The sequence below is a fragment of the Pelophylax lessonae genome (genome assembly GCF_965119305.1).
Source record: "Pelophylax lessonae genome assembly, chromosome: 4".
In the NCBI taxonomy this organism is placed as follows: Eukaryota; Metazoa; Chordata; class Amphibia; order Anura; family Ranidae; genus Pelophylax; species Pelophylax lessonae.
The window spans coordinates 264,599,934-264,612,877 of NC_138771.1; the positions used below are offsets into that span (position 1 = coordinate 264,599,934).

Consider the following 12,944-nt stretch of genomic DNA (forward strand, 5'->3'; position numbering starts at 1 on the left):
ATTGGCAGAGATCAGCGCCATGTCTGCATACACACTGGATATTTCCTGATGAAAATATCATGGACATGGAAACAGAGCAGTGCAAGGAGAACTTCAGCTGCAAAGGAAGACATGACTGCTGAGAAGCATAGGCTCATTTATGAGCAGCTAATAAACCAATACCTTGCCCCCCCAAAAAGACACAGAAGCTGAATAAGTTGGAAATAGGGCAAGGCCACAGCTTTATTGAACTTTGCAAAAGTAACAACTTTCCAAATGTACCAAACAACAGTGCCAGTCACGGTTATACTGTGAGCACCCTACAATGCCAGTCAAAGAGCACCCATAAAACATAAACTTACATAGTCTAAGAGGCCTGTCCTTACCATCAGTGCCAGACAGACATTAGACTGACCCCAGAATTTAACTTGAGGGCATTGCCAAAGCTACATCAATTGCTGTCAAGGTCAAAACCGCCAATAAAGCGGTGACAAAACATCACAACGGGCGGGGGTGGGCAACTCAACTGAATCTCATCAGAGCAGTTGGATGTGCCCCAGCGTAACCTTTTCCTAGAGTTCAGGCTCCACCCAGTCACCTCAGGTCTTTGTAGCCAATCCCAAGGGAGCTACTGAACTCTTTTAGGTTCACACCCAGGGTGACGCCATGCTTCCAGCAGTCAAGGCTCCCTTTCCCTAAAGGAGGTTCAAGGGGCCTTCAATGCTGGACTCCATGTACTACTAGTAAGTATTTTTTTTAATGCCAAACAGGGACAATAATTACATAGAGGGAATTTAGTTTAACCTAAGTATGGCAAAGTTCCTCTTAAAATGATAGTCAGGCTGATTTACTAAAGACATTGAGAAACTTTAAATAATAAATTATATGAATTAGCCCTTCAATTTTCCAACCATGTGCAGTTGAAATAAGTAAATGGGAATTTGCTTTTCCCATGACTGGATAACTGAAGTGAATAGTCCCACAATTTATTGTGTGAAGAGTCTCAACTCCTTTAGTAAATAACCCTATTGTTGTCTAACCTTTTGCTATACAGATTCACTCCAGCGGTCACGCTTATGGTAGCTTCTGGGTGGGGCCTACCTCGCCCTGCACGTGGAGGTACCAATCACATGGAGGTACCATTCATCAATGCCGGAAACCAAAAATCTAACATTAAAGCAGTTCACTGACTTTAGATGAGCCTTCACTGTGTGCATTATTTTCGTGGAGAAAAAAAAATCAGCAAATAAAGAAAAAATAATATAGCGTATACAATTGCGACACAAATCATATTGTAATTGAATGTTATTAAAAATTCATTTTTCAATCTGCACCTGTTGTAATGTTCTAAAAATGCAATATGGCTACCTCGAGGTGTTCTGTACACAGAATGTGTACTGACCACACCCCAGAAACATAATTTCCTGCTTGTGTGATGCATGCCTAAGATACAAGTCAGATTTCTGGCATCCTCTGCAACAAAAATTGTATTTTGGTGAGATACTCCCAATAGGAACACGTCTAAAGGGATGCAGGCCCAGCAGCTTTCCTCACTAAAGCCCTGCAGCTGCCACAGCTGATAGATAATTATGAAACCACTCCCATTTGACCCACTCAGCACAGAGGAACAAACAATGATTTCTTCAGAATAACAAATGGTAGGAATCTGCAACAAGGTTTGTTAAAATCCCTGCAATGTACAAAGATCACCTAAAGGGGAATGTTTTTTTCTCAACAAAAGTGGAGTTACGCTTTAAAGTGCAGAATTTCTCTGAAAAGTGCTGTCCCATGTCACTACACACTGTAACTTTAGTAGATTTTGCATTTGGAGGGGCCTGTTGAGCCTACGCCCACTCCACTAGTCCAGGGTACCTCTGTTACCGCAATCCCAGTAACAGAATAGGGACCCGCGAGAAGCACATTCCGGTTCCTCGTGACCAGGTCATAGATTTCCATAATGAGTTTTCGGGTTCCAGTTGCTATTGGATACAGTGAGCTAGGTACGGAGCCAGAATATCGACCCCCTTGCTACTGGAGGACTTGTCACTTCACTAGGTACCACACCTAAGGACTGGTTGCTTTGTGTTTTGAACTTGCACTTGCTTACTCTTAGCAACTACACTTCTTCTCCTTGTTTTGCTGAGTTAAACCTGCTGTAGTGGTGTTGTTTCAAACCTCTTTATGTTTAACAGACCCTGGTTCTTTAGATACACCAGAACCAACATGCACTACTTTGAATAAGTTCAGACCAAGTTTAGAACAGTAAATGTAACTTTACTGGTGAAACTTCAACATTACGGTGGAGTACGAACAATGTCTATTTCCTAGCCCTAACTACATTAGTGTGGCTGCCCAGGCATACATCCATGAGGTGATAGCCCATCATGGTATCCTCCATAACTTGGATGTCTTCTGAAAATCCTGGTGCCTCCAAAGAAATGCAAAACGCTGTAGTGCCGATACCACGAGCCGAGACCAGAAACAGAACCATCAAAAGACCCTGTATCTCAGCCCGCCCCCTTTTTATAGCACACGTGGGCTGGCTGGGACCAAAAACAAGCTGGAACTGAACTTGCATAACTTACCCTTTCCCCCAGGCTGGGCTAGCCGCTAACTTACAGAACTAACATTGGCACAACCTGTTATCAAGCCAAGTTTTGATTCATCCTGACAATTTAGAAGACTTAACCTCTGTGGCTTTTTTTAGATCTAAATCATGTGTGGAGGCACCATGCATGCCAAGGTGCATCAACCATCGCTGATATATATTTCCAGCCTGTCAGGGAGAGAAGTAGCCATGTGGGATTGCATGCTCAGTTAAGTACAATCACTGAACTGCTGGGGTCATTATTGCAGCCGCTGACATCAATTCTGGCAGTTATTATTGCTGACACCAATGATGTGACCATTTTTACTCCCATTTAATCTTCAGTGTTCTCACAGGCCCTATCTTGCCTAAAACATAGCAAAGCAAAAAGGGAAAGATGCTAAACTACAAGTCATAAATCATGAAGCAACACCCACTTGGTTGGCCATTCCTACTGTATGGCCACATCCACAAGTGTCCGATTTCATTTTTCTAAAAGCTTCAAGGTGCTCCTCCTAATTAGTTTTAGATGTTGGCAACTATAGTATTACTGCTTGTAAGAATATATCAGTGTGTAGAAGACCAAGCCCCAGGTGCCTGCAGTGCCTTGAGGTAAGTAACTGTATTATTTACTACTTATGCAGTGAAATCTGAGCAGAAATTAGCTTATGATTAATAATGAAATTCATTTTGATGTATTTTGATGTATCGCCCTGGTTGTCAGATGTGCAAGATATGGTACTGGTTATGTACCTGGGTAACAAAGAAGGTGGAAGTGTGAAGTAGGATGGAAAAAGCATACATAACTCAAAGTTTAATTTCAGAAGACAATGCAGCCAGTAAAACAAATATGCAAACTGACAATCAGAGTTCAGTTTACCAAATTCATCTATTTGATAGGTAAATTCTGTATACATGTTATTCGTAAGTAAACATTACACATTGCCTGTCTCCTGGCTGAAGATGGCAGATACAAGCAAACAACAATGATAAGGTTCCAAGCACAATGACCCATTACGGCCAATCAGATTTTACCTTTTAGCAGTTTACTTTAGACAAAACAAGCACATTTACCCATTACAGCCAATCAGAGTTTACCTTTCAGCAGTTTACATTAGACAAAACAAGCACATTTACCCATTACAGCCAATCAGAGTTTACCTTTCAGCAGTTTACATTAGACAAAACAAGCACATTTACCCATTACAGCCAATCAGAGTTTACCTTTCAGCAGTTTACATTAGAAAGAACAAGCACATTTACCCATTACAGCCAATCCGATTTTACCTTTCAGCAGTTCATTAGACAGAACAAAAAAAATTCAGCTGATAGTATGTTGCGGATGGCAGCACATTCAATATTATTCTTTGACTTTTTAAAGATCAGCACCAGGCAGGAATTAAGTGGAATTTACCCCATTTAGTTTAAAGTGGTTCTAAAGGCTAGACATGTTTTACCTTGATGCATTCTCTGGATTAAAGTGGAAGTAAACCTGATTCATGAAACTTGATCTGGGCACATATAACTGTAGTGTTTACTTATCATTCTCCAAAGCCCTAAGTTCTGTGTCTTTATGCTGCTTTGTTCCTCTGTTATCAGCATGATAACTTCTGACAAGTTTACCGACATGGGAGATAAAAGCAGCTGAATATTTGTGTCGGGGAAGGGACTTAGAGAAAGATAAGCAGAGAGCTTGTCTATTCACAGCACAGCTCTGCAAGTTTCTTCGTTCCTCTGCCTATGTGGAGTGGGGGTGTGTGCCTTCTCTCCAATCAGCTGTCACACAGTGTATGCCAAGACTCCACTCCCACAGCTGAAACAGGAAGAAAAAGATCTAGCACGATGTATACTTTCTAAACAGTATATAAAGCTGAAGACAGCAGATATACAAAGAAAACATATATATGGAGATTTATTTTATCTCTGTGAATCAGAGATTGTTCACTTCACTGGGTTTAGGAGAGGGTTTCCATCCACTTTAACCACTTGCCGACTGCCCCACGCAGATTTACTGTGGTAGATCTATTTGATTATATACACGCGGTCTCAGGAGTTGCGCTCCCGCTGTGATTAGACACAACGGCAGCAAGACCGCGGGAGGAGCGGGCACAATCGCCGCTGGCCTCCTGCGATCTTCACAGAAACTGATAGAAGAGCCACCTGCCTATGTAAACAAAGCATGAGGCTCTTCTGTCACACAGGCACAGAGAGCTAAGCTGAAACACTGATCTCTCTGTGCCTATCACTCAGCCCCCCCCCCACAGTAAGTAAGCACAAATAGGCATACCTTTAACCCCTTTATACACCTCCAGTATTAACCACTTCCCTACCAATGTAATTTATACAGTAACAGTGCATATTTTTAGCAATAAATTCTGTATTAATGTCACTGGTCCCCAAAAAGTGTAAAAAATGTCAGTTAGGGGTTCAATCTGTCCGCCGCAATGTCGCAGTCCCACTAAAAATCGCTGATCACCGCCATTACTAAAAAAAACAAACAAAAAAAAAAGTCCAAAAATCTATCGTGTAGTTTGTAAGCGCTATAACTTTTGCGCAAACCAATTAAAATACGCTTTTTGTGATTTTTTTTTTACCAAAAATATGTTGCAGAATACAAATTGGTCTAAACTGATAAAAAAAATTTATTTTTTTAAGTTTTATTGGGAATGTTTTATAGCAAAAAGTAAAAAATATTATGTTTTTTTCAAATTTGACGCTTTTTTGTTTATAGCGTAAAATCCAAAAATCGCAGAGGTGATCAAATACCACCAAAAGAAAGCTCTATTTGTGGGAAAAAAGGACATCAATTGTATTTGGGTACAGCATCGCACGACCGCGCAATTATTAGTTAAAGTGAGTCAGCGCCGAATCGCAAAAAATGGCCTGGTCATTAAGGGGGTAAAACCTTCCAGAGCTGAAGTGGTTAAGGCAAAAAATGTCCCAGTAATAGTATTGCCGCCTTACCATCCTACTATATTATTACTATTATTTTAATACTTACCTGTGCACTCACCCAACCCAGCGCTTTTCCTATCGGTACTGGCTCTCTCCCCTCTTTCTGTTCTCATAGGCTTTTCTGAGGCAGTGAGAACCACTGGCTCCTGCTGCTGTCAATCATATCCTGTTAGAATGGGGCAGAGGGGTGGGACCAAGCCATGCTAAGTGTGTCAATGACTGTACACAGCCAGACTCGGGAGAGAGCCCACAGGTAAGCCTTCATAGCGGCTTCCTATGAGGGTGCACTGAGAAAAGGAGAAGCCTAGAACACCAACAGGGGAACCCAAAAGAGGAGGTTTGGGGCCACTCTGTGCAATACCAGGGCACATAGAAGGTAAGTACAACATGTTTTTTATTTAAAAAATGTTAGCTCCCAATTAATTTAAGGTTCTCAGTTAGGGCGATTCCCTCTCTCGCTTACTGTCCTTACGACACCCAAGGTAATCCCGTGATCTCAACGTTCTGTTCCCGTAATCTCTGGAGTTAATTTTCCATATACAGACCCTTAAAATATATCAACTAAAAGCTGAAAACAAGTGTCTATAACCTACTTTACACTATCACCTCTAGTCAGATTTGCAGGAACGGCTGGCTAGGATCACAAACTCTCAAGTGCCCTTTGACAGTGAACACATGCTGACCATAGGACTGAACATGACATCAAAGATCAAAGCAGATTGCACTATAGGACCTACATGTAAAAAAATATCTATGAATTAATTTGGAAATTAGTACTGAATAAAGTACTGCTCTTTATTATCTGCAATTTAGAACACATCCATTTACAGTGTACGAGTGTCAGAGGAAGAAAAATGCCCTCCAGCAGCCTTATCCATACCTAACTGTGTTTATACCTAGGAAGCCTACAATTAGGTGAATAATTTAGAAATAATTTGCATGACTATGGGAAATGACTTTTCACCCCTAGGCACCTTTTATAATAAGAGTTAATAGTTATATTTCAAACTCAAAGTTTTGTAAATTGGCATTAATATTTGTAACAGGCAAACGCAACAGTGAATGAATGAGTACACCCAAAAGTGATGCCAGTTTTTGTCTGATGGCAGGCTACAGTGTATCTCTAGCTTAACCACTTAAGCCCCGGAAGATTTTACCCCCTTCCTGACCAGGGGGTATTTTGCGATTCGGCACTGCGTGATTTTAACGGACAATTGCGCGGTCGTGCGACGCTGTACCTAAACGAATTTGACGTCCTTTTTTTCCCACAAACAGAGCTTTCTTTTGGCGGTATTTGATCACCTGTGCGATTTTTTGATCACGCGCTATAAACAAAAAAAGAGCGTCAATTTTGCAAAAATAACAATATTTTTCACATTTTTTTATATGAAATTCCCCCAAAAAAAAAGTAAAAATCAAAATTTTTTAAAATTTTCGGCCAATTTGTTTTATGCTACATATGTTTGGTAAAAAAAATCGCAAAAAGCGTATTTTGATTGGTTTGCGCAAAAGTTATCGCGTTTACTAACAAAGGGAAAGATTTTTGTCATTTTTCTTGTTTTTTTTTTAACGCGTAATGGCGGCGATCTGCGATTTTTTTTGCGGTACTGCGACATTGCGGCGGACAGATCGGACCCTTGACTGACATTTTTGACACTTTTGGGGCTACCAGTGACATTTCTACAGTAATCAGTGCTATATATATGCACTGTTACTGTAAAAATACACTGGCAGTGAAGGGGTTAACTTTATTTGAGAGGGAGGGGCTGTGTGTGTCCCTAGGGGCGTGATTCTAACTGTGATTGGCTGTGGCTTGAGGTGTAGTTACACTGATCAACGGTTCTGCATAGTAGAACCGTATGATAAGTGTTTCTACACAGGGAGAACTGACAGGCAGCTTGTTTACACAAGCTGCCTGCCTTTCTCCCTCTCCCTCGCCGATCGCCGAGTGACCAGCGGACATCGGGTCTGCCGGTCACACGCGCGGGGGGGTCCGTGACCGCTCGCTCCCCAGACCCTCCCAGGCTAGTGACGTACCGATACGTCACTCTGCCTGTGAGGGGCTGACCGCCGCAGTATATGTTCGTGCGGCGGTCGGCAAGCGGTTAAAAGATTCTTATGTTGGTGCTGGCTTTAAGAACAGCTGGTAGAAGATCCCCGGATGGACTCACCTTCTTATCTTCTCTATTTTACGCACTCTTTTTCTCCTTTTTTCCACTCTTCCCCCTTCGCTTCCCCCGATTCGCTCCCCCCCCCCCCCCCCCCACTTTTGTTCCTTATGTACTGAAATTAATGAATGATTTGAGTGTGGCAAAGATTGTTTGCTGCTCATTTTTGTGCTGTTTACAGAAAATAGTTTTTAATAAAAAAGATTCCTATGTTTTCCTGGGACTCTGGTTGGGAGCTCTGTACACCACAATAATTATAACAGGGTGCCCATTTGGATTCTTATTTATTTGAAATGCAAGAGAAGTGGGAGATGAGTTGGAGAAAATCTGGAAATAATAATATGAAGATATCTACTAGATTTCTCAAGAAATAAAAGAAGCCAGTTGGCCATTAAGTCCACCAGGACTGAGCCTTTAAATTCTAAAGCAAACAATTTCAGTACACATTTTTTAGAAAAAGTTTAACATTACTGATATTACCTTGCACAGATTTCCCAATGCTGTAGAGATTAGTTATACTTGGATATTTTGCATTGAAGTCTTTTAATATGCTTTCCATTTGTTGAGTGTGATGATAGGTAAAATCCAGGCTTTGCTCAGAAAGGGCTAGAAAACCCAGGCACGCAACGGTCATCAGCAACTGCTTTATAGAGAAATGAGGATGTATAAGCAAATATAGTTTTCACATATACTACTTGTACATTTTTCAAATGTGGTTATCAAAATGAGGAGTATCACTTTCTGAGAAAAGAAAAGATTTTCTGACATTCTAACCTGTCCCTAAACCACAGACGTTACCTGAGATTAGCAGAACAGTGTATGCTCATTGTAAAAACCCAAAGTGGTTGTGCCCTGCCACCTAGTATTAAAGCAAACATGTGGCTGCTGTTATCACCTAATCTAATGTGTTCCCACATCCACACTAATGTTCCCACATCCACAGTAATACAAAATAAATATGTGATAGCGCTGCCCAATTTCAAAAAATCGAAATTAAGTATACATAAAATAACATTACTACACACAAAGATAATAAAGTGCTGGTGCTAACAATCAAAAGAAAAAGTGCGGTAGTACAATAAATGTGCAAATGACACAAAGGAAAGTCCACTTGAAATACTTGAAATACTACTCAGTAGTAGTTCTTCTTTGTGCACAAATAAAGAGTCTCTTAGTCAATAGTGTGCTTCATACATTAAAACACAGTGTTTCTCAACTCCATAGCCTGTGCTCCATTCACCAGGTGCAGTGCATACTCACCTCCATCATAGACCAACAAGGGATTAAATAGGGATAATATCTGATGCTAAGGCTCCTTTAAAGCAATACGATTCCCCTTCTAAAGTGGCTCCACAATGTTCACAAGACCAAGAAGAAAAGAGTCATGAAAGAGAAAAAAAGCCCCGCCACCATCAGTGGGCTCAACAACATTTCCTATAAGTCCAAAAAGCAAGAAGGCGGGCTCATCGCTAGAAACTGGCCCAACCAAGGTTGGCAAATTTTATGAAATTTGTCCCTAGTGTCCGCGAGTATCGCCATAAGCTTCTTGTTTGTCAACGTACTATGCAACGGTCGCTTCACCTCCTCAAAGGAGAGGAGAGGTGCTTTCCATGCCTTTGCAATGGTTTGTTTAGTAGTCATCAAATTGTGTGTTTCCAAGATACATTCACGTTTTGTCAAAGCAGAGCTCCACCCAAAAGTGGAACTTCCACTTTAAATACTCCTGACCCCCTGACATGCCACATTTGGCATATCATTTTTTTTTTTTTGGGGGGGGGTACCTAGATTTGACAGGTACCTGCTCCCACTTCCACTCGGGCCACCTAGGTGGCTCCAGCAGAAGTTCTCCTCTCTAACTTCCTTCCTGCAATCTTCTGGGACACGTCACAGTCCCAGAAGATTGCCTGGCCATTCAGGATGCGCAGCGCAACTCGTGCATGCGCAGTGCGCACCTGGCTGTGAAGTCGCAAGCTGTCCCAGCCGAGTGCCCACACTAGAGATGCCAACGCCGCCGAGAGGAGAGGGAGAGGAGTGAGGCTTTCGGCGCCACATCACAGGATCGTGGGACAGGTGAGTGTGTGTTTATTAAAAGTCAGCAGCTACACTTTTTGCAGGTGCTGACTTTAATAAACACAAAAACTAGTGGAACTCCGCTTTAACTCCAAGATGGGGTTATGAAGTAGAGCTTCCCACGGGTCCTTGCGTATATTAGAATGAAAGAGCATATTGACCAAAGCGTAAACCCAGATCTACAGCATTTTAACTTTGGGATATGCCCACCATATGTGCTTTGTATCGCCCTGATCAGAACAACTCTGAAAACACAACGCTGGATACTTAAAAAGGTATTTTCCAATTCTCACTGGGGTGTAATAACATCTGAACATAATTCTGAATAAATTCTCTAGTGCAGGGCTTCCCAAACTTTTTTGGGCCGAGACCCACTTCTGAGTACAGTTATATTTTGGGACCAACTTGCTTGTAACTGAATATTGTAAAGCGCTACAGAATTTGTTGGGGCTATGGAAATGCAAATAATAATAATAATAATAATGCATATTTTAAAGGGAGGGGGATGTTAAATTAAAAATATCAATTTACTACTTTTCAATTTATTATTGAATACACTTGCCAGATATTCAAAGTGAGAGGTCAGAAACCAGCACAGTGATCAGCAGGCTATATGGTACTCACCCTCCTTCCTCTCCCAGCGGTCCACAATGAAGGTGAAGCCCCTGTTTGCCCTCTCCAGGGCCCAGCACGCCTCACCCAGAGTCTCCATGATGAGGAGCTCTATGCTGGTCTTGGTGTCCTGGCTCTTCTCCTTCAGATCCTCTACTGGGGTCACATAAGCTGCCATGAACTCCTGACACCGCCGGGACACCTGGTCCTCCTATGACACCGAGGCTGCCGTCTCTGCCTGCTATAGCTGATAGAATACTGCCACCAGTCTAGCCAACACCGCTGCTGCCAGCAGGACCGAGGAGCTGGCTCTGCACCCCATGAACATATCCTACATGACAGCCCACATACGTACTCACTGATGCAAGTATCCTCCTCGTGGGAAATGCAGACCAGCCTCCGTAAACTGCTTGGGTGGGGTCCTGAATCCATCGCGATTTGACTGCTCTGGCTCTTTGTAATTTGTGTGGGCTCGCACAGCGCAATTTAAGCAGGCCCCCTCTCTCAGTGATTTCCGGCTCAGCGCGACCCACTCAAACGCAGCTCGCGACCCACCAGTGGGTCCCGACGCACAGTTTGGGAACTCCTGCTCTAGCGCAATAATGTTACGGGAGGACCGAAAAAGGCCTCCCACATCTTGAACCAGTCCTCAGGGGATTGAAGGGCTCCTAAATCTGCCTCCCATCTTGCACAGTAGGAGGGGGCTTGAGTATTACAGGCTCCCAGAAGAGAAGAATAAAGCAACGAAACTAGGCCCCGAGTAGTCGGTTGAGAACAGCATCTGGTTTCAAACGCAGTCAAAGGTCGGGAACTGTCATAATTTCTAACCAGGGAGTCTAGCAAGTGGCAAATTTGAATATAACGGTATCTCTCTCAGGCAGGAGCTTCATATATCTCCTGAAGCTGCTGATAAGTGTATATACTATTGCCAGGCCTTTAGAACCCCACCAATAAAAGCTGTGAGGGTAATCCAAACCTGGAAGAAACCATGGGCAATTGAAAACCTCCAAAAGAGGTAGGTGAGGTGAAAGCAACCCTGCGGGATATTTAATCGAATCCCAAATTGCTAGCGAATGAGACAACATGGGGATTAAAGGCTTAGGATGAAATTGAGCGGGCAGCCATAAGAGTGACGATAACGTAACAGGGTTCGCATCCACTAGATCAGTGCATGTACACAAAGGAGACGACTCACCAGCATATAGCTGTATCAGAGGTGCAATTTGCACTGCTTTATAGTAGTGTATCAAATTTGGAACTCCCAAACCACCTGCACACTTCTGTTTGTATAGCAACGACTGATTCAATCTCGGTCTTGTCGAACTCCAGACAAATTTAAGAATATGACATTACAAAGAACGCAAGATATGTGGGGGGACTGAAAAAGGAAGGACTCGGAAAGCGTACAGAAGTTTCAGGAGAAGGGTCTTCTGAGTCGCGTAGATGCGGCCCCACCAAGAGATCATAGAGTTGTTCCACGATTCCAAAAAACGGGTGAGTGAACTGACTAGGAAGGGATAATTAGCCATATATAATGTATGGTAAGTCGAGGTTGAATTAATACCAGCATTTTTCTATTGATTGTTAGCACCAGCACTTTATTATCTTTGTTTGTAGTAATGTTGTTTTATGTATACTTAACTTAGATTTTTATTAATTGGGCAGCGCTATCACATATTTGTTTTGTATTTAGTGTATGCACATTGGATACCTATGAAAGGTTGTACTAAGTAAGCCCAACCATTCATATTTCACAATTCTATATTCTTAGGTATTTGAAATAATTAAAGCCTAACTCCACCTACAACTTTTATCGAATGTTTAGGATACAGTGCATACAGGGTTCAGAACACTTGTCAATGTTTTAGGGTTCATGCACACAGACATTTTACAGGCATTAAACGACTAATATACAATTCCCGCCACTTTTGCACCATGCCAGGCGTATTTATATACTTGATCTGGCCAATTTTCTGTAAGTTCCTGAAAACAGATTTAATTTAAAAGCAACGCTAATCAGTATATTCTGACAGTCCCCGCTGTTAGCAATATCACAGGAGGGAAGATTCCTCCATCCACCACAATTGCGTGGAGAGGTAAATCAGTTCTTTTTTTATGCAACCGACTGGCTAATGAAAGAAACCGATCCATCTATTGCCAGCTTTACATTTCTTCCAAAGAAATGTGCACAAGAGTGCACAAGGTTGAGACCCCAATCATGATGGATGCAGTCTTAGCCAGGTTTTAGGATTAACAGCGCCGCCTGCTAGTGACCAATAGTTACCAGAGATAGACACCTGCGAGGTGGTATCTAGTCAAAGTTAGCAGGAGTTAAGACTTTCAAAAGGGTTCTGTGAGGATCCATAAAGTTTACCTTCTTCAGGGAAAGGTCATCTGAACATCCCACAACGGGGATACCAGAAAAGGGCACTAGAGTAGACACAAAAACCAATGTTCCGAGAAACAGAAGGTGCTGAAGGACACTGAGGAGCCAGGTCTGTGTTAGGGTAGGGAACCCCCCAGGGTGCAGGAAACCCAGGAAAGCCTCAGAAATATCATTGCTTTATGCAGTA

General features: G+C 42.3%; 1 protein-coding gene across 2 annotated transcripts in view; it reads right to left on the reverse strand.

The window, feature by feature from the left end:
* Positions 1–12,944, reverse strand: part of CPM (carboxypeptidase M) — a 224,544-nt gene that overhangs the window by 207,704 nt on the left and 3,896 nt on the right. For both annotated transcript variants that reach the window (XR_014225138.1, XM_082253363.1), the window contains exon 2: positions 8,170–8,329. Coding sequence is in view for 1 of the 2 variants with exons in the window: in XM_082253363.1 (XP_082109489.1) it covers positions 8,170–8,329 (160 nt within the window). In the remaining variant the exon portion in view is untranslated. The remainder of the gene's footprint in view (positions 1–8,169; positions 8,330–12,944) is intronic.